This window comes from Hyposmocoma kahamanoa, unplaced genomic scaffold, assembly GCF_003589595.1.
Source record: "Hyposmocoma kahamanoa isolate Upper Pololo Valley unplaced genomic scaffold, ASM358959v1 64, whole genome shotgun sequence".
NCBI classification, from domain to species: domain Eukaryota; kingdom Metazoa; phylum Arthropoda; class Insecta; order Lepidoptera; family Cosmopterigidae; genus Hyposmocoma; species Hyposmocoma kahamanoa.
In genome coordinates this window covers 16,492,636-16,519,096 of record NW_020653852.1, presented here as the reverse complement: position 1 = coordinate 16,519,096, position 26,461 = coordinate 16,492,636, and the positions used below count along the sequence as shown (strand labels likewise).

At 36.7% G+C, this 26,461-nt stretch overlaps 1 protein-coding gene across 1 annotated transcript in view; it reads right to left on the bottom strand.

The window, feature by feature from the left end:
• Nucleotides 1-26,461, bottom strand: part of LOC113230905 (transient receptor potential cation channel trpm) — a 542,480-nt gene that overhangs the window by 99,021 nt on the left and 416,998 nt on the right. The window contains exons 7-8 of the mRNA XM_026465015.1: nucleotides 10,170-10,326; nucleotides 1,804-1,951 (exon numbers count right to left, since the gene is read on the bottom strand). Coding sequence (XP_026320800.1) covers nucleotides 1,804-1,951; nucleotides 10,170-10,326 — 305 coding nt within the window. The remainder of the gene's footprint in view (nucleotides 1-1,803; nucleotides 1,952-10,169; nucleotides 10,327-26,461) is intronic.

Below are 26,461 nucleotides of genomic sequence, written 5' to 3'. Positions count from 1 at the left end.
GACCTTTATTGAAACTAAACATTGTTAGTTCATTACGCTTTACAACTCTTTCTTTTCGTTGAAAGTCAATTGTTTCCACAAACAACTGGGAATACAAAAAATAAATAAAAGACGAAACATTGGAACCACAACAATACTGAGGTAATAAAGCTTTGCGGTTTTATTGTTGTGATTATTCACTTGACTCTTTGTTTCCATGACCTATTACATATCAACAAGGTCTGACAGGCACCACTGCTTCGATTCTCAAACTCAATCTCAAATAATAATGTATTTTGCAATGATAATAATGCATAAGTGTATTTTGCTACGCCCTTACAGGGCCTCACATGTAGTTCCTACCATAGTTCTAAGTTTGTGTACTATAACACTTAAGACTACATGTGAAATGCAAATAATTAAATAAATAATCTTTGTTTCATGGGTAATTAAATTACATTTGAAATCGTCATATTGATTAAACCTTTCTGCTTATTCATGAGGCAGAATACCCTGAGAAGAACGAGCAGCAAACTTTAGGGGTTGCTCTTTGTAATTATACATTTGTAAATATTGATTGCATACAATTTAATTTTGTAAACGTCAAAAAGTGAAAAAAGAAACAAATAATAAAATATTACCATAGAGTATTTCAACAATAACTTGTTTTGTAAATAAAAAAAACAATAAATTTAGATGACAATGATTCAAATTTAGTGTATTAAAAAAGTTACGGTTTGGCAATTATATATACAAAAAAACGGCCCAATGCCAACGGCATTAGTCACACAGCCACCGAAACAATTAATTTAGGCGATTAACACACTGCACCGCGCCCCGCGACGGAGCGCAGTGCTGCGTTTTTTAACGTTGTACTGAAGTACACCTCAGTTTGGAAAACACGTGCCGTCGAACACACTGACAACGCTTCTCCGCGCGCGGTTTAACCCGGCCCCGCGCGGAGGAGCGCGGCGAACCGCAGGGTATGGCACACTGCGCTCCGCACTACCGAGCAGATTTTTAATCAATTTGTGTCTACTCCAGCACTTGTCGTTCGGATGTTCCCTAACAAATAATCAAAGGATTCAGTTGACATTCGTGTGTAGTTGAAAAATTAATCTACATATTTTCTTAAATTTTTGTAATGAAGTTGAATGTTATCTTCGGTGTCTTTTTATTTGAGTAAACAAAAACAATGGACAGTATAACTGCAGCGTCCTGAATGAATTCTGTATTATTAACCGTTTCTAATTCTTGTCAAAGAAGGATCTCAGCTACATGTGCAATCACTACGGCGATCAACTACGAAGCAAGTACTCTGAGTGGCGCGGGGCCGTTAGACCGCTACCGCGCGCGTGATTCCGCGTCCCGCGCACCGTCGCGGGGTGCGGTGCAGTGTGTTAATCGCCTTATTGCAAACCAAATTTCCCGATCGCGTAATTTCACGAAATTTAGCCGTTAAGTGGCCAGCTCGATCATGTAATTTAACACCGCTGGATTATTTTTTATGAGGTTACTTTAAATACAGTTTATACGGAGCCAATCGAATCGATTGCAGCCTTAAAACTCAAAATTCGTGAAGTGATTAGCGAAATAGACCTACCATTTTGTCAAAAAGTGATTAAAAACTTTGATGAAAGAATCGATATCTGTAATTGTGGTCGTAGTGGACATTTATCAGATATCATTTTTCATTCATTATTGCCAAACCTTACTTTTTTTAATACAATAAAAATTTGAATCATTGTCATCTGAATTTATTGTTTTATTTTGATTTACAAAACAAAGTTCTTGTTGATAAACCCTTTACAAGAAGTTACTTACCAAGTTCTTTTTCCTAGTGCACTGCAATAGCTCGCCGTATAAACATTCAGCTTGCTGCAAACCAACTTCAAAGGTCTTCTGTATGGTGCCGATCAGGTAATCTCGCATCGACTCCAGAACGGATTGTTCTCCGCTCTCTGAAGCATATCTGTGAATAAAACGCGCCATATCAGTCACGAAAGATTCCCAGCTGGGGCGTATGAGACCGGCGCAAGACACTTATGGCACTTCTTAGAGAAACGTGAAGCACTACACTGCGAAACTATTTCAGAGAACTTGTAAACAGCCTGAAAGTTTGTTTGAAAAAGCAAATATACATAGGGCGCACTATAAGTTTCCGGAGCTGGCCACTTACATAAACAATATTTAAAACGTAATTGCAACATTTGAAAATGGAACTCTTTAGCTGTAGAATAGTTTGTTTCATCTGACTGTCACTTGTTTTTACACTGTGGCGTCATTTTAGAAATTAGTTGTCTACTGATGTAGACAATGGATTTAACCATGGTTTTAAGTCGTGAAAATTTTCGTAGTATGATTTTCTACGACTTTAAGTGTAATGTAACAGCTCAGCGGAGCTCCGCTCGGCTTCAGACTGCTTTTGGCGATGAAGCACCATGCAAGACGACTATTTACAGCAGGTCTACAGAATTCAAACGCGATCGTGTGAATCTTAGTGACGAATTTCGTGATGGGGCGACCATCGTCCACTGCTGTGAGCAACAAAAACATCGACGCTGTGCGCCGTATGCTCAAAACAGACAGGCATGTGACATACCATGAGATTTGGGCATCTTTAGGCATAGGCATGAGTCAAATACAATCAATACTACACAAATATTTGGGTGTGAAAAAGCTGTGCTCTCGGTGGATCCCACACAATTTAATTGAGGCTAAAAAAAACGGATCGCGTCACTTGGTGCAATGCCATGCTTACCAGATTCAACGAAAGGGCGTCAAATTTGGTGCGGGATATAGTGACAGGTGACGAACATGGATTTATAGTTACGATTCCAAAACAAAGCAACAATCGAGCGTATGGGTCTTTCGAGATGAGCCGAAACCAACCAAAGTGGCGCGCGGGCGTGGATGATTGCTTATTTTTTAAATAAAACTGGACATGTGGCTACTCTTGCTTTGGAGAATCGTTGTACCGTGAATAGTGATTGGTACACGATCATTTGTTTGCCGGGAGTTATTGACAAACTCCGTAAAAATAACCGTAAACGCCGTATCATCTTGCACCACGATAATGCCAATTCTCACACGGCCAGACAGACAAATGAATTTTTGAAGGTGAACAACGTTGACCTGATGAGCTATTCCATGTACAGTTCCGACCTGGAACATTGTGACTTTTATTTATTTCCAAAAATTAGAACCAGTTACGCAGTCAACGATTTTCATCACCTGAAGAGGCTGTCGAAGAGTATGAAAAATATATTTCAGAGATTGCCACGGAGGAGTGGCATAAATGTTTTCAAAATTGGTTCATTCGTATGAAAAACTGCATTAACGCTAACGGAGAATATTTTGAGAAACAATAAATTAATTTCTGACCATTTATAGTATTTTTTCTTATTCATTCCGGAAACTTGTAATATATAATAATAATAAAATTTTATTTATTGAGACATCTGAGATCCAATGAAATGTTAGTAGGTACAGACTTAAAACTATATTAGTACTTATATTTTACCAGGGATATTTATAGTGCGCACCACGTACACGATTAAAATCCGAAAAAAAAAAAATTTCATTCCTATGTGTTATACATATCGCGAAAATCTTTTCAGGGCTGAGCACGTTTAGTTATGACATAATAAAGAATTACAAGTAATATTGTTAAGGGTAACAGACATGTTGTAGACAGACAAATTAGTTCTTTTTCTGGAGAATACACGCATGTACAATACTTCGGAGAAGTAGACTGTAAAAGCAATACAACCTTTACAAGACAATACAACACCATATAAGACAAGTGAAAAAACGAATATTTATAAACGTTTCCGTTCATTATTTTTTTAATTTTTGTATCTATTTTTACTTAAAAACATACTATTTCGACGAAAAATTTTTCATTTTTCACATTCTTTCACAAAACTGCTTGAAATTTTAACTCAGACTCAGTCACATCAATAGATCTATTTTAATTAAATTGGCTTTTACAACCTTTTTCCTCCGAAGTATCGATCTAACAGAAATTCTCGTCTAATCATTATGTTATTGCTATTCTGCTCTGGTACGACAGTTCAAAGCTAAAGGCGGTAAAACGTAATTTAAAAAAATATTCACGTTTAAAAAGTTTACATTTTCCAAACCACATTTCAAGTGAAGCCAGACAAACAATCAAAACCAAATAAATTGAATTTAAACTTGCATCTGTTGTTTGTCTGACAAACATGCTGGCAACACTGCGGTAAAGGCTCTATTGCCAGTTGTTTATCTAAAATTCCATTTTCCCCGCTTTCTAGTTGTGTATTATTTGCTTCTTTATTGGGACTGGCAGATTGTAACCAATGTTTCAAAGTTTTATGTTTGGGTTTTATAACTTGAATATGGAAAACTGGTATTACAGGTAGGCTTTTTTTTATTTAAACTTCGAGGACGATAGACAGAAAATGGAGACTGCCTTATGACAATATTTTATTTGCGGGATTGTAAGTTTCTGATCCCTCGGGATCCTGGTATATGCGCAGAAGGCTAACAGACTTCGAGAAAAAAGGTCATGTCATGAAATTACAAGTTTGCGAAGGGCTTAAATTCAAAGAAAGAAAGAATATTATTAAGTTCTTTATTAAGATCGATCACAATTTATCACAAGGTAAATTTAAGCACTATTTTGGAAGTAACAGCGCACAAACGGTAAAGTATTAATTTTTTTCTCGAAATTTTCCTAAATATTACGACAAATTTGTGTTGCGACAATTCAATAAACAAAGTTAAGATAAATATAATGTATCTGTCCATCCTAAATAACGTCAATTTTTAGTGTACTTAAGGGATTTGCCGAATTCCGAAAACTTCTAGGACCTAAAAAATATTGTCGTAAAGCTGTCCCCACTTTCTGTCTTTGTTCCTTGAAATAACTCTACGTAGTCCGATCATTTCTCATGTAAACCCAGTTGGTAGGAAAAATATAGACGGATCCATCATCTTCATACCAGTTTCTTCAATAACAGACAAATTCTAAGTCATAATATGATATTCTATTCATGATCGGTTATGTCTAAAATAAGTAACTCGTGCCAGCAAATTGTTGCAAACATTTTTCATTTCACGTTGCGCTCTAAACAGCTCAAGAACATTTTATGACTCCTGGACAAACTGGGTCGCGGCATAGCCCGGCTCGAGGTCCAACAGGTAGTTATATATTATATCGTGTGTGCTCAACTGAGCCCACAAACAATTCAACGATATATTAATTTTCAGTTTGGTACTATCTTCAATTATTCAAAACGGCAACAATACACCCTTAACAACTCATGTCAATACAATACAATTCTCGTTATTGCGCAAGATAACAAAATACAGGGACAAGGACAAAAGACGGAGCAAGGTGTTGCCATCTGCCGCGGGGGTTGGGGAGCATCCATTGAACTTCGCAAGTGCGGGGATATAGTCCTGGCCCCCATGGCCCCTGGGTATCGAACACGGGGGAGTTCGTTACCCAGCATGGACAGGCCCGAGATGGAAGGCTCGTCTGGTGTTCGGTGAGCCTTACATTTGGAGTCGGAGGACCGCTGTGTCTCTTTTCTCGGGGAGGGCCTGAGCTGGGTGCGGTCAGCCGCTGATGGAGGCGCAGACGAGTGAAAGCTTACCCTTACATCCTGCACCTGCAGCGGAGAGGAGGAGCACACCGGGGGTTTGGTACGATCGGGCTGTTTCCTGTTCAGCTCAGTCCCACATAAGCAAATTCCCTCGGGTAATCAAAAACAAGGGTCGTTACATGCGCTATTAATTATAAACATGAAGCGGTTGCTGGGTGTTTAAAAATGACATCATTAGTAGACGTGGCGCTTGTGATGTTTCAGAATTGTTCAGCATTTAATTTATATTTCATAATCATAGTTCATAAGATACCATCCGTGATGTTGGTTTAAAATTATCAATGCATAAGTACCTACTGAATTTAACAAAGGTTATTTCAATTATGTTAACACCTGTAGGTACAAATGAAATAATTGTGTAACAACCCTATTTTCCTATATCTATGGTAACAATCACGAACGTAGTGCAGGCATTTACGTGCCGAACAAGCGAGATTTGATATACTTGCTAAATTATACTACGGTATTGCCGTCTTCCAGGCTACATTGTTTCAACAACAATGGTAATAATGTTTCTAATAACAGAAATTATTTTTCTGTTACTCTGCCTAGTGTTAGATATCCCAAGGGATCGCAACCTTGGTATAATAACAACTTTTCAGGATAGAGTACAAACGAATAAATTAGTCGACAACTATTTTACGTTTAAATAGGTTATAAAATTTCGCATATCGATGCCTTTGCCGAGTTTGAGAAAGTTCTCAAACTCGTATCTTATAAAGACTGATTATTCAGGAGATTGCAAAACTTTCTAGCGATGGTAACCTATGGAAGAAGAAAGAAACAGTTGCTGGCACGATTCGTAGATCAGTTGACACAGAGGTAGCCACGTTGAAAAACTGAAATTGACAATTGGTATATCATACTTTATAATTGGTTTCTATTTCTATATATTTAGCGTCAGAATAAATTTTAACTACTTATAGCAGCTATTAATATGATTGAGGTAGTTATTATATAATTTGATCATGATTTAATAATCATTCATCTTGTATAATTACAAGAAAGTGATATGTAGCTAACTGTGGGTCTTCCTCATTGAAAAATCCCATCGTAGTCTAAGTCAAAGTAAAGGTCAAGTAATCTTTATTTCATAGGTAAGCAAATTACACTTGAAATCGTCATACTGATTGAACTCTACTGCTCATTTATAAGGCCGATTTCCCTGAGAAGAATGAGCAAAAAACTCAAGGGGTTGCTCTTTGTAAATATACATTTGAATACATTTATCATTACGATATATAATTTAAGCATCTTAGATTGAAAATACCTGAAAGAGCTAAACGGGTGGACCCGTACTACCACGGATTTTCGTCATTCAAGTATGCAGAAGTAGTCTCTGATATTTAAAGGGTAATTTTTTTTATAAATACGTACCAGTAACGGCTAAGTCTTTCTTGGTACGTATAGACATCATTGAGTACGTAGAATAAATCTTTTTTGTCAACGTCAAAGCAACTACGTAATTTGAAAGAGGACTCCCGTGAAATTGCTTTGCACATAATCTGTTTGCAGAGAGGAAGCGCACTAAGTAATCGATACGCTTCGTTTTGCACACACAAGCGTACCGGCTTGAAAATTTCTTTGTCAAATCAAGGATATAGACCGTTTAAACCACCCTGTGAGCGATCCAATTTGCTTGTTAAATTTACACTTCAAAGTTCATGTTTTCTTGAATCAATGCCAGAAAAGATCAAACAATTTTGACAAATTTTCCTGTATAATCTGTCTTTTTTGAAGACGGAGTAAAATTACATATGAGGGGTTGACAGTTTTCTTAAAATTTCAAATAGTCATGTAGTTGTTGTCGACAGTTTCATCGATAGATCGCGAAAGTAGACAAATTTTTTGGCAAAAGTGTCCAAATTGTGAATGTTACGACGTCTTCATGATTGCTAATTGCGCTACTGCCTTCGTTACACTTGTTTTTACAGTTAGCCTATTAGTATCGAAATAATTTTTTATTCATATACATGTTGATAAGAACGGATTTGATTATCTACATACATGAAAGACTTTAAAATTAACTGCCTCCGTGGCCGAACGGTTACCATGCCGGACTGCCACGCAGAGGTCCCAGGTCCGATCTCCGGGCCGGGAGAAATATTTGTATGGCCTACATTTATTTCTCTCGTGTGTTTGGGTGTAATTTGTGGTTGTTTACGTGTGTGTCCATAGCACCCGCGACACAGGGTTTCCCTAGTTCGGGGCTATGTTGAGTGTGTGCGTTATTATAAAAAATGTCTCTTCTTTGTATTTTTAAAGCACATCGTTCTAAATGTACTTATTCTAAGTGTATGTATGTATGGACTTACAAAAAATGACAATTCAATTAACCTGTGCCCAGCAGTTGGATGAATAACAAGCCGATGATGATTCAAATGAAACAAGTTCGGCTATTTATTGCATTAATGTAACCAACATACAGTCGATATCGATAGAATATTTTATTAACTGCAATCACTACTATTCACTAGTTGCTTTGAAGCGGGCAACACATTTGCAATTAACTGTCATTTTACTCTATAGTTCAGAATCAGCAATCTCTGTATGAGTAATAATACAAATAAAGCGTTGGCACTATACACGTAGGAAATAGAATAAATAGTAGAAATAGACGTTGTTATACATAATAGTAGAAATTAAGAGAAAAATACTACCAAAAATTTTTTTATGTCAGTAGAGCTCGTTGTGAAAGAAAGAGTTCGTTCAGGGAAATACTGCCACCTAACCTATTTCTTCCGCCAAGCAGTAATGTGATTACATATACGTTACTGCGTTCTGGTCTGGTTTTAATAGGTAGAGTCAAACATAAAGAGCATATCCATGATCCAAGGATTCACTGAGCAGTAATTTAATATACTTATATTTTTATTAACGACATTTTTTCGGTTGGTTTCGGATTAAGTTTTCGATTACCGAAGTTCAGATTATCGGAATTCTACTGCATTGTGCACCTACTGCGTTAGCCGTTATGCTTCAATTCACGAATACAGTGAACTAGGTCAGGGTTCGGTCAAGTGCGGGTGTACTAACGATCAACAAGTGACCTTAACTTTATACTTAAACTGTTCTGGATTAACTTGGTTATTTTCCTTACTGGCCGCGAATATGAACTCGCATAAAAGTATCTATAATATCCGCGTTAGTTAAAAAAGAGAAAGGTTAGTTATCCACTATATATTTTTTTGTACAGTCAAGAGCACGTCAAGCTTGACACTGTATCCTTTGGACCGTTCTTAGCGTAAGCACCACAGAGTTGAATTTAAATCTTAAGTGTCAAGCAGTGTTCTTGACCCAGTACGTGAAGCCACTAGAGTTACTTTAAAATACGACTTCAGCTTCCTAGATGCATAATAGTAGTTTAAAACAGGTAAGGTAAATCCGTACAAAATAACCGCGCGGCTTGTATGTGTGCGTAACCGCCGCGCGCCATGTACGCATGCACACATTCGTATAATATTGAAAGGCGCGTTGAGACGACCAGTATTGTGCAATTCTAGAGCATTCTTGTATTATACAAATGAGTGCGTCCGTACACGGCGCGTGACGGGGGTACGTGCACACAAACAAGTCGCGTTGCGACTTTTGTTACCATACTTGATCTTATTCTATTATGGTTTTGTCTCAGGATGGTGCAAATCTATTTCCGGAATTCGAAAAAAGTAATTAATTTATATTTGGTGGTTTTAACCACTTTATGTCACTCCTTGTATCTATATTTAGACATTGATCTACTCATTTGGAACACCCAGTTCCGACCGTTATGAAATAAATAACTTAAAATTGATACAAAAGGGTTACATAACAGAGAATGCAGTAGCTTGTTAGGTAAATGTTAATAATCAAAATATCCATAGCAAAAATTATCGATAATTTTTGATAACTGTTAATTGCAAAACCCAACTGCAGATAAACCCTCCACCATCTGGTTTCATCATTCTCAAGATCAACTACAACCAGGTTGCGACCTGCGGTGATCCATATTCACACATCTTATCTTTGCTCTTGGGGGTTCAGGGATGGTAGTCTAATCCGAGGTGACTGCGGGGCCCCAACAAAGCATAAGCAGCACTTGTGCCCTAATACCTGTATGAAGGAAGATCTCTACGCGGCTACGAATAGCGCAGTCAATGTAGAAATATACTATTCAAAGTCAATATAGTCAAGAAATATAAATAAGAGTATAGAAAAGTAGAAGAATTCTCTGGTATGACGCTTACAGTATCAAAATGGATCTAAAGACTCCAGTACACAATGGATCATGCACACCATGCGCCAAGGTAGGCCATCATAGCCCTTCGGCGATACTGATATTCACACACTGAACAGTAGGTGATTGTGTTAACACTACCATACCGGCCACGTTACGCAACGATTCCTGTGAAATATGGCCGTAAATATCGCCATTGCACTTCACGATCCTTTGTCTACTGGCGGTTCTCTTCCATCCTGCATAATAGCCCCCTATAGTGGCCCAGTATCGTACAATGCATACTGCGACCTTGAAATATATTCCTATATTTTTGTGCTTACTTGTGTACAAAAGCGATAAGGTCTGCTGCTCGCCCGCTGCCATCGCACACCACCACTGGTACAGGAGGGGTGTCAGTCACGTATTCCAGTACTGCTCGTACTGTGTTCGTACCGCCTTCTATCACTAGGCACACCACTGGCGTCGACGAATGTGTGTCTGTAAAAGAATTATGTTAATATAATTATAAGATCCAAAAAAAGATTTAATTAATTTTAACGCTTTCTGGCATTTTTTTTAGTACTTTTGTTATAGATTGGGATTGCAAATAGTAATTGTTTTTAATACGAAACATTTAAACAATATACAGAAAGTGGTAAATCGTACAAGTTGAGAGTAGCTGGTTCATTTTACATGGAATCAGATCGGTGAAATTACAGTCACATGAGAGTTGTCAAGTCGTCTTAGGGTGACAGGCGCAGTGGCAGTGCCCCGCAAATATTTGCGATTCAAAGCTCTGAGTGGCACTGCAACGGTTATGGACAGGCATGTAGCTTACCGCATGACTTGTTCGTCCCATCACTTGATATGATAAAAAAAAAAAAAAATTTGTTGGCTCGCCAAGGTCGATATAGTAGAAGTATTATATATTTCTTTTTATAATATCAAGTAACGGGACGAACAAGTCGTGCAGCTATCCATAAGAGCTAAAATCGCAAAAATCATACGGGCACTGCTACAGCGCTCGTCATCCTGAGACAAGTTGACAAGTATCAGTAGTATCTGTCATTTCACCAGCACCCTTACCCTTTCAAACAGGAACGCAGTAATGCTCACATTACTACTTGGCGGCAGAAATAGGTAAGGTGGCAGTACTTCCATGGACGAACTCTTTGACAAGGAGCTCTACTGCTACTAAAATTAATACTTGGTTACAATTTTGCAAAGTAGGCTCCTGAATACGGAAATAAAATGAAACAATATGTTTATTTGTGTGATTTTTTCGTGGTGTTCAATAAATAATAATAGTAAGTATCACAAAAATCTACCAATAATCGCGTACAAATGTTCTTGAACTAATACAATTTAAGGCACTCTTGTTTAAACAATCATAAACACAACAATAAACACGTCTACTGTTTGATGTAATTTTTTAAACACCGATGAAAGGCTTCATTTCTATAATGAATGTACACTTGCACGGCGCGATGCGGGCGTGGACACATACAAGCCGCGCCGCTACATTTGTGTGGAGTTACCATTCTTGTCTTATTATACTATGCTATTAGAGTAGTGTAATGTTTTAGATTTGCGCATGGTTATATTATTCACCAAATGATTCCATTATCTGACTACCTCCTTATTCGAGAAGCTTGCATGCCGGTTTTCATGGTGTCGCCATCTCTAAGGTCTCGGGTGCGATCCGGGCTGGATCAATGTAGAAAAACTAACTTTTTATATAGTTTCGGGTCTGGGTGTGTGTGGTACCGTCGTCCTAATTCTTTACTTACTTAGTTTGGGATTAGAGCAATATAATTCAACTGCCTCCGTGGCCGAACGGTTACCATGCCGGACTGCCACGCAGAGGTCCCAGGTTCGATTCCCGGGCCGGGAGAAATATTTGTATGGCCTACAATTATTTCTCTCGTGAGTTTGGGTGTTATTTGTGGTTGTCTATATGTGTGTCCATGGCACCCGCGACACAGGGTTTCCCTAGTGCGGGGCTATGTTGAGTGTGTGCGTTATTTATTATTATTATTATTATTAATTATGTGATGTTGTCTAATTTGTCAATTATTTCGGGACAATAAAAATATATCATACAGTGATAAGAAACCTAATAACTTTATCGATTTTAGTCTTGATATGGAGGGTATAAAGTACTCATGGTCTGTATACGCGAAAACACTCAATGATGAGCGCTCGTGTCAAGAATTGCGTTTCCACACTCGACCATGAAAAGCTGAGTGTTCTTTGAACTTGCGACTTCAAGTTGAGTAAATCTGCTCAAAACGTTCTTCCGAAATCGGTTTAAGGTAAGTTCAAAGCGACTCTGACAAATAATCTGAATTTCAGATAAGAGAGAGTAACTCCATGGCAAACGGTAAGAGGCAATTATGGAAACGATCTTACCAATCGAATATCTCTCTCGATTCACTTTCATTTAACACTTTACACACAAACGAATAGAAGCTACTATCAGTTGCTTTATATTTTTTTCAACAAGACAAAACTACTTTTGAATAAAAAGGAATTTCGGAATATAAAAAAGTCCAGAAAACTGTAATTTTCATCAATAACGGTGACGAAATATTTTCATGGATTTCCCATAGATGGCGCTACTGCTGATAAGTCGTTGAAAACCAACTACAAAGATCCGACAAAACAAGCACATAGAAAAATTCGTGAGGTCCGCTGGTTTGTTCCGTGGCTTAGTTGGCATAGCGTCTGGCATGGTTTGCTGGGACACATTGGTTGGAATCCGGCCGGATCGAAGCAATTTTTTCCACTTTTATATTAATTATTGTAACGAACTTAGTGGAGTAATTTCACAAAAAATTATTGAATATCAATTCAATACAAATTTAATTTAATCAGTAATATAAAAAAATCGACTTTTCATAATTATTTCTTCGCTTCATTTACCAGCAATTTATTCATCAATGAATTTTTATATTTTTTTATTTACATTTTTATATAGGGGATTGTATCTCGAAATTCCCTATTAATACCGTGCTCATTGAAACTTAATTAAGCGAACATTTTCTCGTACATTTGTTGGGTCGAGGGTAAAATTAAATGTTGGCTAATAACTTTTTTAATTTTAGACTCTTCAAAACGTATTTTCGCCGTAATTGTGACAAGCAGACACGCTGAAGGCAGCTGGTCAGGATTAGAAAAAGTTAATTAAATTACAATGTTTTATATTTATTACTCAACGGCCTTCTATAATAAAATTCTTGTAGATATTAAACATACCATAATAAAATCTTTGACATTTTTTACTGACATTCCAATTTCGACTTCCAGATCGTTAAATTTCTCTTCCGCAGTCATTGAATCTTTATTTAAAAGAAAATATTGGAGTTAGTCTTAGCAATTTAAAGTGTTGTCACGTAAGAGACTATGTTAAAGCTTTTATATCGATAAAAATTAAAAAATACCGCGGGTCTTCGAGAGTATTGAATATTTGAATTTCCGTCAAAGCAATTAATGCTGTATATTAATGCTATATCATAGTTGATTGCCTTGTGCGTCATTTAGCATGTGTTTTTAATGACAACAATAAAGGACTCAATCGACTGTAATTTCTTTTTGTGTGTATGTTACGCAATTAGTCGGCCATTTATGAACCGATTTCAATGACTCTTTTTTTGTTGGAAATTGTACCTAAGTAGTAATCCCATTTAAATTTTAAGACAATATTCCACCTCTAAGGGCGGTCAATAAGGGAATGAAACCGGTTTATTGGACATCACCCATTTTCCGTTAACAATTTTAAATAAAACTTGGCAAATAGATGCAAGTCTAGAAATTTTTGAGGTCGGTTGTTTTGTAAAAAAGTTATCATCATATTTTTTTTTAAATTATGGTAGACGACCTCAGGACATGTATTGGGGGAGCACATTCTCTATTGTTTGCAGACGACCTTAAAGTAATGCACCCTATAGATCAAGCTTCTGATTGCGAGTCACTTCAACGGGTGATCGCCGCCGTAACACAGTGGAGTGCAACTAACAAGTTACCACTCAATGCACTGAAGTGTAAAACCATCTCCTTCACTCGATCCAGTGATCCAGTTAACGCTAATTATCACCTCTCAGGTATTCCACTCGTCCGTGTTAGTACAATTCAAGACCTAGGATTAACATAAGATACCCGATTAAACATGCTATATATGCATCCTAACAGGGTGCTGGGTTTCATAATAAGAACAGCGTCTCAATTCCGTGACCCAAATGTTGCTGTGTTGCTGTACAACTCGTACGTTCGTACGATCCAAGCTTGAGTATAATGCTTTCGTATGGGATCCACGAGAGGTTAAATACAGCCTAATGATCGATAGAGTACAACGCAAGTTTGCACGGTATCTTTATAAAAGGCGGTACGGCTATTACCTATTTCTTTTTTCCTCGCTGTTTGTTTCTGGGATGGTTGGTCTTGGCCCTTAGAATTAGAATTCAAATTGTCGTTAATATTATTTTGTGTTTGTTACTTTTATTATTGTTATTATTGTTACTGTCGTTGTCGTTGTCGTTGTCGTTGTCGTTGTCGTTGGCATTGTCATTATTATTATTATCATTTTATAATTATTATTGTAATCGAATATCTTGCTGGGCGTGTTGGTTAATCTGTAAGTCCCCAAGAATTTCCTTATAATTATATAAATAAATAAATCAATTGATGATGGTTTGGTAACCTCATGAGTTAAAGTAAAGTTATACCTCTTCATAAATCTGGTATTAATTCAGACCCTATCAATTTCAGACCTTTTATTCCTACAATATTACCGACTCTCAGTAAAATATTTGAAAATATATTAATCTTTATGAGATGTAAGCAACAACTTATATCTTATGAAGAATTTAGCCTCACTCGGAGTCGCTGAACAACTGTGTTAAGTTGACGAAAGATACAATATAGGTATTTAAGAACATATTTAGAGCAATCCTAAAATAAGCTTGAGTTATGATAACAACGTTCATTGTGAACCACTGGCCACATATACGAGAAAGTTTAATCGAAATCCAAAGACGATTGAAGTCATTCTTTTTTCAAATGAAAGAAAAAAATTATATAATCCAACCTCCACTTAGCGTTCTTCTAAATAGGTCTATTATTATGATGACCACTCTGGTCGAGTGATATCAGAAAGTTTAGTCAAAATCAAAAGACGATTGAGGTCATTCTTTTTTCAAATGAAAGGAAAAAATTTAATAGTTCTACCTTTATTTAGCGTTCTTCTAAATATGTCTATATTATGACGACCACCGTGGTCGAGTGATATCAGAAAGTTTAGTCGAAATAAAAAGACGGTTGAAGTCATTCTTTTTTCAAATGAAAGGAAAAATAAAATAATTCAACCTCTGTTTAGCGTTCCTCTAAATATGTCGTATACGTCCCGGATTCGATCCTCGACAGGGTTAATGTAGAAAAACTAACTTTTCTATATTGTCTCAGGTCTGGGTGTTTGTGGTATCGTCGTTGTTTCTAATTTCCATAACTGCTTCCTTGGTCGAACGGTTACTATTATGGTCTACCACGCAGAGGTCCCGGGTTCGATGCCCGGGCCGGGGAAAATAGTTGTATGACACATTTATTTCTCTCGTGAGTTTGGTTGTAACATCGAGTATAGAACCAGAAATAGAGACGAAATTTATCATTACTGCGACAACTGCGCTCCATTGGCCAGCCCGAATTCGAAACAATTGACGGATGTCGTCAATGGGTGTCGTCAATTGTTTCACTTCAAATCGACCAGTTAATTTGAGCTTTGCTATAATCGTCGAAAATTGCAAAATTATATATTTAATATTTAATTACCAATGAAATTTGATTTCGTTTGTTTTGTAATTAGATGTTGGGCTGTTTTTCCCCACACCACCTAATGAAACAGCACTCCATTGTTAGAGATATTATCTTTATTACAATAAATACAGAATATTTTTGGAATATGCGGAGACGTGCACACAGGTCAGTTGTTGGCGCTGTCTATATTTCAGTGCAAACGAGAGTTGATATTTATAAGTGATGTATCACTGATGAGTTACCAGGAATATATGACCCTTATTTGTCTGTATTTCTGGTTACATACTCGATGGAGTGTAATTTGTGTCTATGCGTATGTCCATTGCACCCGCAACACAAGGATTCCCTAGTGCGGGCCTATGATTGTGTGCGTTATTATTATGATTAAAGTGCTTTAGTGATGTAGTGCTTTACTGTGCTTTAGAGTGCTTTACTGATATATGAAGACTCGCATAAGCGCCCAGTTACACGAGGAGAACCCGAAGAGAGGAAAGAAGAAGACCGAACATTAATGGCGAATCTGAATTCTATTTAATAGGCAACAACATTTGAATTCTTCTGAATAATACAACCGCGCGGCCGCCGCCCGGTCGCCCGTGTGTTCGGGACGCATCATTTAAGTTAAAACGTAAATACTAAACAAATAGAGCGTGTTTTGCCATGACAGTTAGACGCACGCGGTCGCGGCCGCGCGGGGTGAGCGCGATAAAATTCGGGTCGAATAAATGTGCCTTAATTCTGCAGGTGTATTATAATATTTCCAAGACGTTAAATTACTGTGCACCGTGATACTTAGGCAGGGAAATTTTGCCATTATAATGTGGCAGGCGTGACCTTGACCCCCTCAAATGTTGGATCTAGAGAGTTATGTCAACGGGTATACTAAATATATACTCATTACAGTCTCTAATTAGCATTGCTGTTTCGCAAGTTAAAATTTTAGGTTAATGTCTGTTTTTGCCCCGTAGATGGTATAGAACATGTCAAAATATAATGTGAGAATGCTATTTCAAAGATTTGTTTGCAGTTAATAATCCAAATTGTATGAAATTTATATTACCGGTCGGTCACAAAAACCACAGCTAGAAATTAAAAAAATTGAATCTCGTAGATACAATTTTGTATCTTTAGCAATAAATTTAATTGCTAAATTGCAATAGAGTTTTGTACACTTTGTATAATTAAGTTGGCGAAGCGGCTTAGCTCCGCAGTGCATATGATTAAGAAATATGAAACTTTGAGACGTAGAAACTGCTACAGTGGTTTACTTTTGCTACTTTCAGTTTGATAATATATCACGTTTTGCTCTGGGGTAATGCTGGCGACATTTATATAATCTTTATCCTGCAGAAGTGTGCTGTTACGGCAATTTACAAACTGGGCCCCAGAGAGTCTTTGAGAGATAAGTTCAACAAATTAACTTTGTTATAGGTACTAGTGTCAGATTACGTTTACATAAAAAGGTAATTTATAATATGCAGAATAGTAATTAATTTATGTCTAAAAAACTTCTCTAATAAGATTCTTGTTGAAATTCATAATTTCTCATTTATGAGATTTAAAGCTGTTATGAAACGGAAATTTTGTTCAACCTTTTGAATACCGTACCTGGATGAACTTCTTATTTCAGTGATCCATTTGGTTCTTTTTGACTTCAAAAGAGGAGTACTTTTTATTTTTGTATGTATGATACGCGATAACTCATTTGTGAACCGATTTTGATGATCTTTTTTTGTTGGAAAGAGGATACCTCAGTATTGGTCCCATTTAAATTTGAAGAAAATATTCCACCTCTAAGTGTTTCGCGCACTTTCCGGTAATCGAAGTCAATAAAACTTGGCAAATAGATGTAATTCCACGTACTTTTGAGGTCGGTTTTTTTAGTACTCTGTATTGAATTGATCAATATAACTATTTCAAGTGTAATTTGCTCACCTATGAAATGAACATTACTGGGAATTAGAAATTGAATTACTAAATTATGTTATGTGTCCCAGGATTTCCGCTGTTAAAGGCACAAAGATGTATGGCTGAGGTTGGATTTTTTGAGCCTTTTTCTCGGCTTCTCTGGCTGTGGTTGCGCCGGCTATGGTGGTGTGGGCATGTGAGGGATCATAGTGTCTACATAGATCGTTGTTTTTCTTGTTTCAATGGATCAACCAATGGATTATTAGGTCTTTTATCAAATCCTATTGGGCTCGAGAATAGCCGGTAGTTAGGCAATGTGGTGATGTTATTGAAAAGTTATGTTATGTTAAAAAATGTTTAATGGACCCACTGTTATATCATCAAGCCTTTTACTATCGTTGTGACAGATGCCAGTGGTATGCAGGTATATTGCCACAGTGATGATGTATTGAAAAGTTGTTACGTTAAAAACTGATTACAATTGAAGCTCTAGTTTAAAAACAAGATACGGCCGCAACTGAAAGTGCAACTTAAAGTCTTAACGTAAATCTTCAACAAATAAGAAAAGGTAATAAAGTACAAACAAAGAATAACAATGCAATTTCTATCCTTTCATGCTTTTGTAGGTAATTGAAATACCGCTATAGTAACTTTATTGTTTAGTTTACGATCATCTAAAACTTTAAGGAGTCCAATTCATTGCATCGCTCCAAGTATCATAAAGACAAGACATAGCGTAAAAAGCCGACTGAAGTTTTACGACGCCTTCTAACTGTGTAGAGATGTCATTGATTGAAAAAATCGAATGATTATTCGTCACTTTCCCTATAATATACATTTCATAACATCTCACTTTGATGTCAATACCGTTACTAAACAAAAAAGTTAACTTTCGGAAAATGAACTTTAATGTTTCTGAAAATTTAAACTTAATTTTAAAAAGCGAAGTTTAATGGTTTCAACGTTCATATTATAACGAACCGTTCTCGTAACCGAGAACTTGTAACAGTTAGTGTACTGTCCAGTAAACTCGATCAATGCGATTTTTTATCTATAAATATACAGTCAAGATGCTCATTTCAATGAAACTGAAATTCACCTGAAAACAATTGAAAGCATGAGGTCAAATCATATAAGGTTGATTTTTTTCAAATTTTCTGACATTTTTGCAGAAGTAGTTTGAGTAATTAAAGACCTCTTGTCAGGCACTATATCACAACTGTAATATATCTCAATTTCAATTAAATTTAAAGACAGAGTCACATTTCTATAATCATATTTGAAATAAATTAATGAATATCCTAATGTTTACAGCAAAGAAATGGAATACACTGCCGTCATCTGAAAACACAGAAAGCTACAATTAAAGCTAGTGAATGCCTATTCAGTCTCGAATAGCCATTTACTAGAAAACCTCGTAATATCGTCGGTTATATCTTCGTTTAACGGTCGAGTACACCGCGAATATTTGACTTCGCGCGGTGTGCGGCCTACATATGTACATCCGGCATTACGTTTGTATGAAGTTTACACTACTTGTTTGATTAAAGATTAATTTAATTGCTTAAAGATCATGTGACCAAGCGTTAATAAATTGCATATATTTTTTTTAAATATTGCTTTTACTATCGGTGCCATTCGAGTGTGCTATTCGAATTTATCTAAACAGGTCTGGATTCCTATCTCTATTATAGATTTCGGACATAAAACCTGGTGACGGGTGCGAAAAAATGCCCGCCAAACTTTTATAAGGTTATGTCGGCCTTGTTTATGTCAAAAACAGCCTGCTAGTTATTAGTTTTGGTGTTTCATATAGCTCTTGGTTTTATAGGCTAGACTTTATAGTAGAGCGTTCGGTTGAAAAGACAAGACAATTTGGGCGCCAGTGTCACAGTCCATTTTGATAAGTAGATTTATCTATTTAGATTACAGTTAGGAGCAAAGTACCAAACTTTTATATTTTGGTGGAAACTTTAGCTGTTACAGTGAAAAAATAGGGCGGGACATGATATATCAATTCGAGACTATAGTGTTACGTCGCCCGCGCAGTGCAGTCCATCTTCGTGTCAATCAATCAATAAATCAATATATTTATTCGTCATCATAGGTCATAACATGATTGGGTGCATAGTTTTATTTAGCACAGCTATAATGCACCTCTTACAGAGGCATACGATTATGTCCAATCTAATCTTAATTTATGAAATTTTAAATTCTAGATTACAATGTCAACTAATAAATCATCAATGGTAAAACAAATTTCAAATTAATTCTATTACGTAATATTCAATTATAAGCATATATACTATAATTCACACTATATTCATTCAAATATTCAATATCAATTTAGACATAACAAGAGTAATAATACATTGACTGTTCTTAACAGTAAACTACACAAAATAATTTAAGGGGCAATGTATGGCTTCTACAATAAAATTCCGGTTTATATTCAAAATTTGCCATTTACGAGGTTAAGACTGTAGAAATAAATATTTTACACTCAATGTTATTTATCTACTTGACACAAAGCTTCTGCATACTTGGATGACAAAAGTCCATGGTAGTGAGCCATTTAGTTCTAGGTTGTTTCGGTGTAGGGTATGATATTTAAAATAAAACTATGTACACATATCTATTTACAAAGAACAATCCCTCGAGTTTCTTACTCTTTTTTTTTTTTTAACGCACACACTCAACATAGCCCCGCACTAGGGAAACCCTGTGTCGCGGGTGCCATGGACACACACATAGACAACCACAAATTACACCCAAACTCACGAGAGAAAGAATTGTAGGCCATACAACTATTTCTCTCGGCCCGGGAATCGAACCTGGGACCTCTGCGTGGCAGTCCGGCATGGTAACCGTTCGGCCACGGAGGCAGTTAATTATTGTACAGTAAAGTAGTTTGTAAAGTAAAAAACATTACATTTCATCATACAAGCAGTATGTTGAAGGCGCTGGTTCGAATCTAACATGCTCGAAGGAATTTTTCTTAGTGTTCTTTTCTTTGTATTATCATAACAAAATTTAATTAAGTTTTATTAGACAATAAGTTGAAATATATAGGTAAGGTACAATAAAAGCTTAAATACTAGAAAGTAAAACTTGGATTAAATTATATGAATAAAATTGGGTGCTCGCGGCAAGGTGCCCAAGATGCTGGCAGCGTTCCTCGTTTGTATGACTATGCTAATGCGTTAGGCAAGGTAGCTACCAGCCTAATATCGCAGAAGGAGGCTTCGGTACGCGAGAGGGAGGTATCCACCTCCCTCTCCATCCGAAGCAGGCGGACGGGGCGCAGGAGATTACGCGATGACCTCCAGCCCCCGTAAAATGGGTCCATGAGCGGCGGTCTTAGGGGAGGCTGCCGCTCTATACTGGGGGGCCCGAGATGGCGGCGTTCGTGTTCCACGTCCGCCTCTCAAGACGGCTGACGGGGAGCTAACATCTCTCCCCGGAAAGCGAGACGGGGCTCGACTATCAGTCGAACCGCTCACCGCCGGAGTCGCGGAAGATTGCGAAAGCGCCCCCGTGACTCCGGTATATGGTGAGGAGAGGGAACACCGTCAGGTTTTAGTCGGTAGGAGTCCGACATAACCCTTCGTCTCCCCCGGGCGAAGGGTATCCATGAGGATTTCCAGACGTTCAAAAAAAAAAAAAAAAGGTAGCTACCAGCCCTTGGGTTTCCCAGCCAGTCTATTAATTTATGCATAAAATTTTAAAATCATTGAATATCACGGTAGTAAAACATGGTGATATTCAATAAACGTAACATTACTATAAAATAGATTGTTTTACAAACTAATATATATTTAAAATATTTTTCTTAACCATTCTCAAAATATAATTAAAACAAAATACATTGACTTTATGTATGGTTGTATGGTATTGTTAACCCACTTCAAAAAAGATGGAGGATTGTTTTTTGTATGTATGTTACCCGATGTGAAACGATTTCAATGATTCCTTTTTTTGTTGGAAGGAAAAAAGGTATCTGTATTGATCCCATTTAGATTTGAAGAAAATATTCCACCTCTGAGGGTGGTAAACAAGGCGACGAATATGTCGACGAATTTCAATAAAACTTGGCAAATAAGTAGATGTAGTTCCACGAACTTTTGAGGTCGATTTTTTATAATTAACACGTTACAATTATTCTTTACTTACGTCCAGGTTGTATTGTAATCTTTATGCAATTGTCTAATCTTTAAAATTTAAAAGTAGAAATAAAAATGGGCTCTCAGGATTTTCCGGACAAGATTCAGAAATAATTTGTTTTTAATTATGCGACTAGGCAAAAATCATACTCTTTACATGTACTTTGTTCACAAGAAAAGCGAACATTTCCGAGTATGTTTAAGAATAATAATCTCAGTACAGAGTACTAAAAAAACCGACCTCAAAAGTACGTGGAATTACGTTTATTTGCTAAGTTTTATTGAAATATCCCCTAGTTCACCACTATACAGGACTTGACCCTGGAGATAATAAAAATAGGTTCTCACTACGACACTACTCAAAGTATATTGAGATAAAAACGCCTTGAATTGGAGAAATAGCAAAATCAACCATTAAAGTAATTGCCCCTAAATTAAATTAGGCGCTATTTATAAAAATGAATCTTCATGCGTAAATAGCCACCCTTCGAGGTGGATGATTTTCTTCAAAATGAAATGGGACCACTATGGAAGTACCCCCTTTCCAACAAAAAAAAAAGAATCATTAAAATCGGTTCACAAATACCGGAGTTATTGCGTAACATACATACAAAAAAAGAACAAACAGTCGAATTGAGAACCTCCTCCTTTTTTGAAGTCGGTTAAAAAAGAATATTTAATTTCATCCTGTCATTCAAATATCTCAAGCTTCGTTCTTTGCGTTTGAGTGACGGTGACGGTAAATCTTTATGTTTTGAAGGTACCTATATCCAGCGGTTGGTTTATTAGTGTATTATTATGGTAGCTAAATCAGAAAAGATATTTAAATGATATAAAATTAAAGTTTAACGTACAGAATGTACGCCTTACCAAAACATTTAAATGTCGAATGTAAAATTATTATTTTAACTGCCTCCGTGGTCGAAGGGTTACCATCCTGGATAGTCACGCAGAGGTGCCGGGTTCGATTACATTTATTTTTCTTTGTTTGAGTTTGAGTGTAATTTCTGGTGTTCTATGTGTGTGTCCATGGCACCCGCGGCACAGGGCTTTCCTAGTGCAGGGCAATGAGTGTGTGCGTTATTTATTATTATTATTAATTATTGATTTTAGTTTCCTATCGGTCAGGTCATGGGTTATCTGGCCAGTGGTAGATGGCAGCTTTAAATAACAGATGTATCGACGACTTCCTTGGTCGAGTCACTTGCACACGGGTTTTCATGGTGTCGCCATCTCTGAAAACCCGGGTTCAATCCCCGGCCCGGTCAATGTAGAAAGTGGAACTCATATGTTCCCAAATTCTTTGGCTCACCTACTTAGGCAAGATAAAAAATTTTCAACGCCCACCAACAGAAAAATAATTGACAACACGTATTTCTTATATTAAGCTAATATAATTGTTTTTCAAATGCGGTAGCACTCTCTGGACAGTATCAACAAATTGCTTCCAAGGTCACCACACCGCCCCCTAGGACTCTTCAGCGCCGACTTCAGCGTTAGGAACCACTTTGGTGGTAGGGACAAGTATAGTCTAATTTTTCTATATTTTCTCGGGTGTGGGTGTTGTGGTACCGTCTTAGCTTCCGATTTCCATACCTAACTGTACTTTAGATTCGGAGCAACGTTTGTGACGTTGTCTAATATGTATAAAAAAAATCTGTTTACCGTTTATTCGCTGTCGACGACTACTTTGCCTCCATCTCGATTACTTGTGGCGTTACCATTGTTACTTTTTTTTCGACAAATCACACTCACTGTAGTAAGTGATATAATTATTCAATGAGTAACCACGAAATTCTTAAACATCTATGTTAAATGCCGAAGACGTAAGACTGTAAGAAAAACCTATTTCAAAAACTAATAGGGAGATCAAACACATCGCGTTGAAAATTTTTATTCTGATATTCATGATATGGAATCTAATTAAAAACAAACCCGACAATATAATAAAATAGCAAAAAGCCTAAATAGTAAAAAAAATAACAGCGTTTAGTTTTTTATAATATTTTAAATTATTCACAAGGATAAACCCCAGATAATCTAAAGCCAATAAGAACAACGTATAATATTTCACTAAAGTTATTTTCTGTGAATGCTTTGTGCGAGATAAAGTATAGTGATTTTGATTTTATTTGAAAGTAAAGTCCCGGCTTCTTTGTACATTTCTTTGAGGTAGGAGAAAACCCGAGCGGAAAACTTTCAGTCTCTCGAGACAAGAGAAAGTATAATTTTATGAGTTTCATTTGTTACCGAATACAAACGAAGATGAACAGAAAAGTAAGAGTGAGCATTCATCGTTCATTCAAAGGATTACGCTGGGCGAAAGGCAGCCCGATATAATTAATATTCTGCCTTTTTGCCTTAATGTTGCCGTTTTTTCGTCAATAATTAACAGCTCGAGGTTCTTACTTCAAATTTTTTTGTTTTGTTTCTTGTCTTTTTTATCTGTTAAAATATCAAGCGGTCCGCGCACTTCGTTCATTACAATATAATTTGACTGAGAGCCATGTCCGTCGACTTAAGCCGGATTTACATTTGTCTGACGTGTCGTGTCGTGGCGCGTCAGAACGGTATCAGTTTCATACACACAACACAAGCCGTCACGTCAGATTGTGACGCACTAATATAAATCTAACCATGTTAAATGTATAAAACCGATACCGTTTTGACGCGTCACAACACGACACGTTAGATGTTTGTAAATCCGGCTTTATCGCAAGAGACGTTTACCTAAACAGCGTTTTTTTATTGCAAATATGATTTATGACATTTTCCGTTAAAATTACGTTAAATACAAACTATAGCAAAAGTTAAGTTTATTGTTAGCTCAACTGTTTTTTTTTCTAGAATATCTGACAGAATCAATATTAAAAATTATAACGTAAGCCAGTTGTTATCGCAACCGACATAGTATATCATAAAATCGTCGTTTATTATAAATAAAGAGGCAAAAAATGTGTTGCATCTTGTTGTATATTTTTAATCGTAAGCGTTGTTACCTTAAACGCCTGAAAGCCTTAAAAATAGAGATATAGAGACCGCGAAAATATTGTAAGCGCCAAATAAGGCTTAGCATCCATTCTTTAAAAAAAATTTAGCTGTTACACAATCGGTTACGAAATTCATTATTATGTACCTATTAAAATTCAATTCAGTAAGTATATCACATTTATATATCGAAATATTAAAAACCCTCTCCTGTAAATTTTGTGTTTGTCGCTTACACTAAGTCAACAGCTGGATATACAATGTGTTGATTTGCATTCACGCCACATTTACAGAGGTCATTCTATATCCGAAACTGAACCCAAATCACTAAAAAAATATCGAAAAAAAAATTCGTAAATTCCTATTCTTTATTTCATCGCGGTAAACAAATTTGATCCAAAGGTCATTGACTAGCACGGCACTTGCAACCATTTTGAACAATGGTCTTAAATGCACAGCAAGAAACGCATTTTGGATCTATTTGGTGGTGGGGTGCGGGTAGCGACGGCGGGGGACTGTCGTATAGAGCGCACGATTGGTAGATCAGTCGACCTTGCTTCCCGTACTGCGTCTACGTCACGCTAACATTCCACATACATTCTATTCTAGTCTGTCACGAAACGCCACCTGGTTTGGTATGTAAACAAGAGTTAGGAGTGCAAAAAAGAACCGTCACCAGGTTCAGAACCTGCAAGGTAATCCATCAAGTACAAGTGCGTGTCTATTCTTATGGCATGATGTTAAACGTTTAGTTTACGCGGAGGATACGAGTGTCCAAGTTTCTGCTTTCAAAGTTGTGGAGTCTAATGTTGAAACGAAACTCACGTGCGAATCTCTGCATGCCACCAGCTGTGGAGCTAGGTACTTCTAGCAATACTTTCACGTAACCTAAAGTTGGTAAGTACCAAATCTTAAAAGTTACACTTTTTTCAGTCAACTTTTCTAATTAATGTAAATTATAACAATACTAATACATAATAACAATTTAAAAAATATGTAAATAAGCGATTGAGATAAATTACGTATTGCTCGGTGAAGCGGGTGGCGGGGTCACTACCCTTGCGTGGTGCATATGGCTTAAGACTATTTTGCAAAACTTTACTAGATACAATTAACCCATATATTTAATATTTTTAGACCATTTAGCATTATTTCTATTATTAATTTCTATAAAAGGAGTAGGTGCCTCAATTCGACTGTATTTTTTATGTATATATGTTTCGCGATTACTCAGACATTTGTGAATCGATTTCGATAATGCATTTTTTGTTGGAACCGCCGTTTCAATAGTGACCCAATTCAAATTTGAAGAAAATATTCTATCTCTAAGGGCAGCAAATTAGGGGATGAAGCCCGTTTATTGAATTTCACCCACTTTCCGTTTATCGACTTCAATTACTTGATGAATTACTTGATGTTATTCGAATGAAAATAAAATGTTATGATGATCTAAAGCAGATCTGATGATGGAAATAGCAGATATGACTTGTTCGTCCCGTCACTTGGAATAATAAAAAAAGAACACATTGTGCGCGCTCAGTGACTACTAGCACTAGGGAAACCCTGTGTCGTGGGTGCCATGGACACTCTTTTTATTTGTATGGCCAACATTTATCTCGAGAGAAATATACATAGGCCATACAAATATTTCTCCGGGCCCGGGAATCGAACCTGGGAGCTCTGCGTGGCAGTCTGGTATGGTAACCATCCGGCCATCAGCATGCCATCAGGCTCTTTTTTTGCAATACGGGATTTTTCCTACAGAT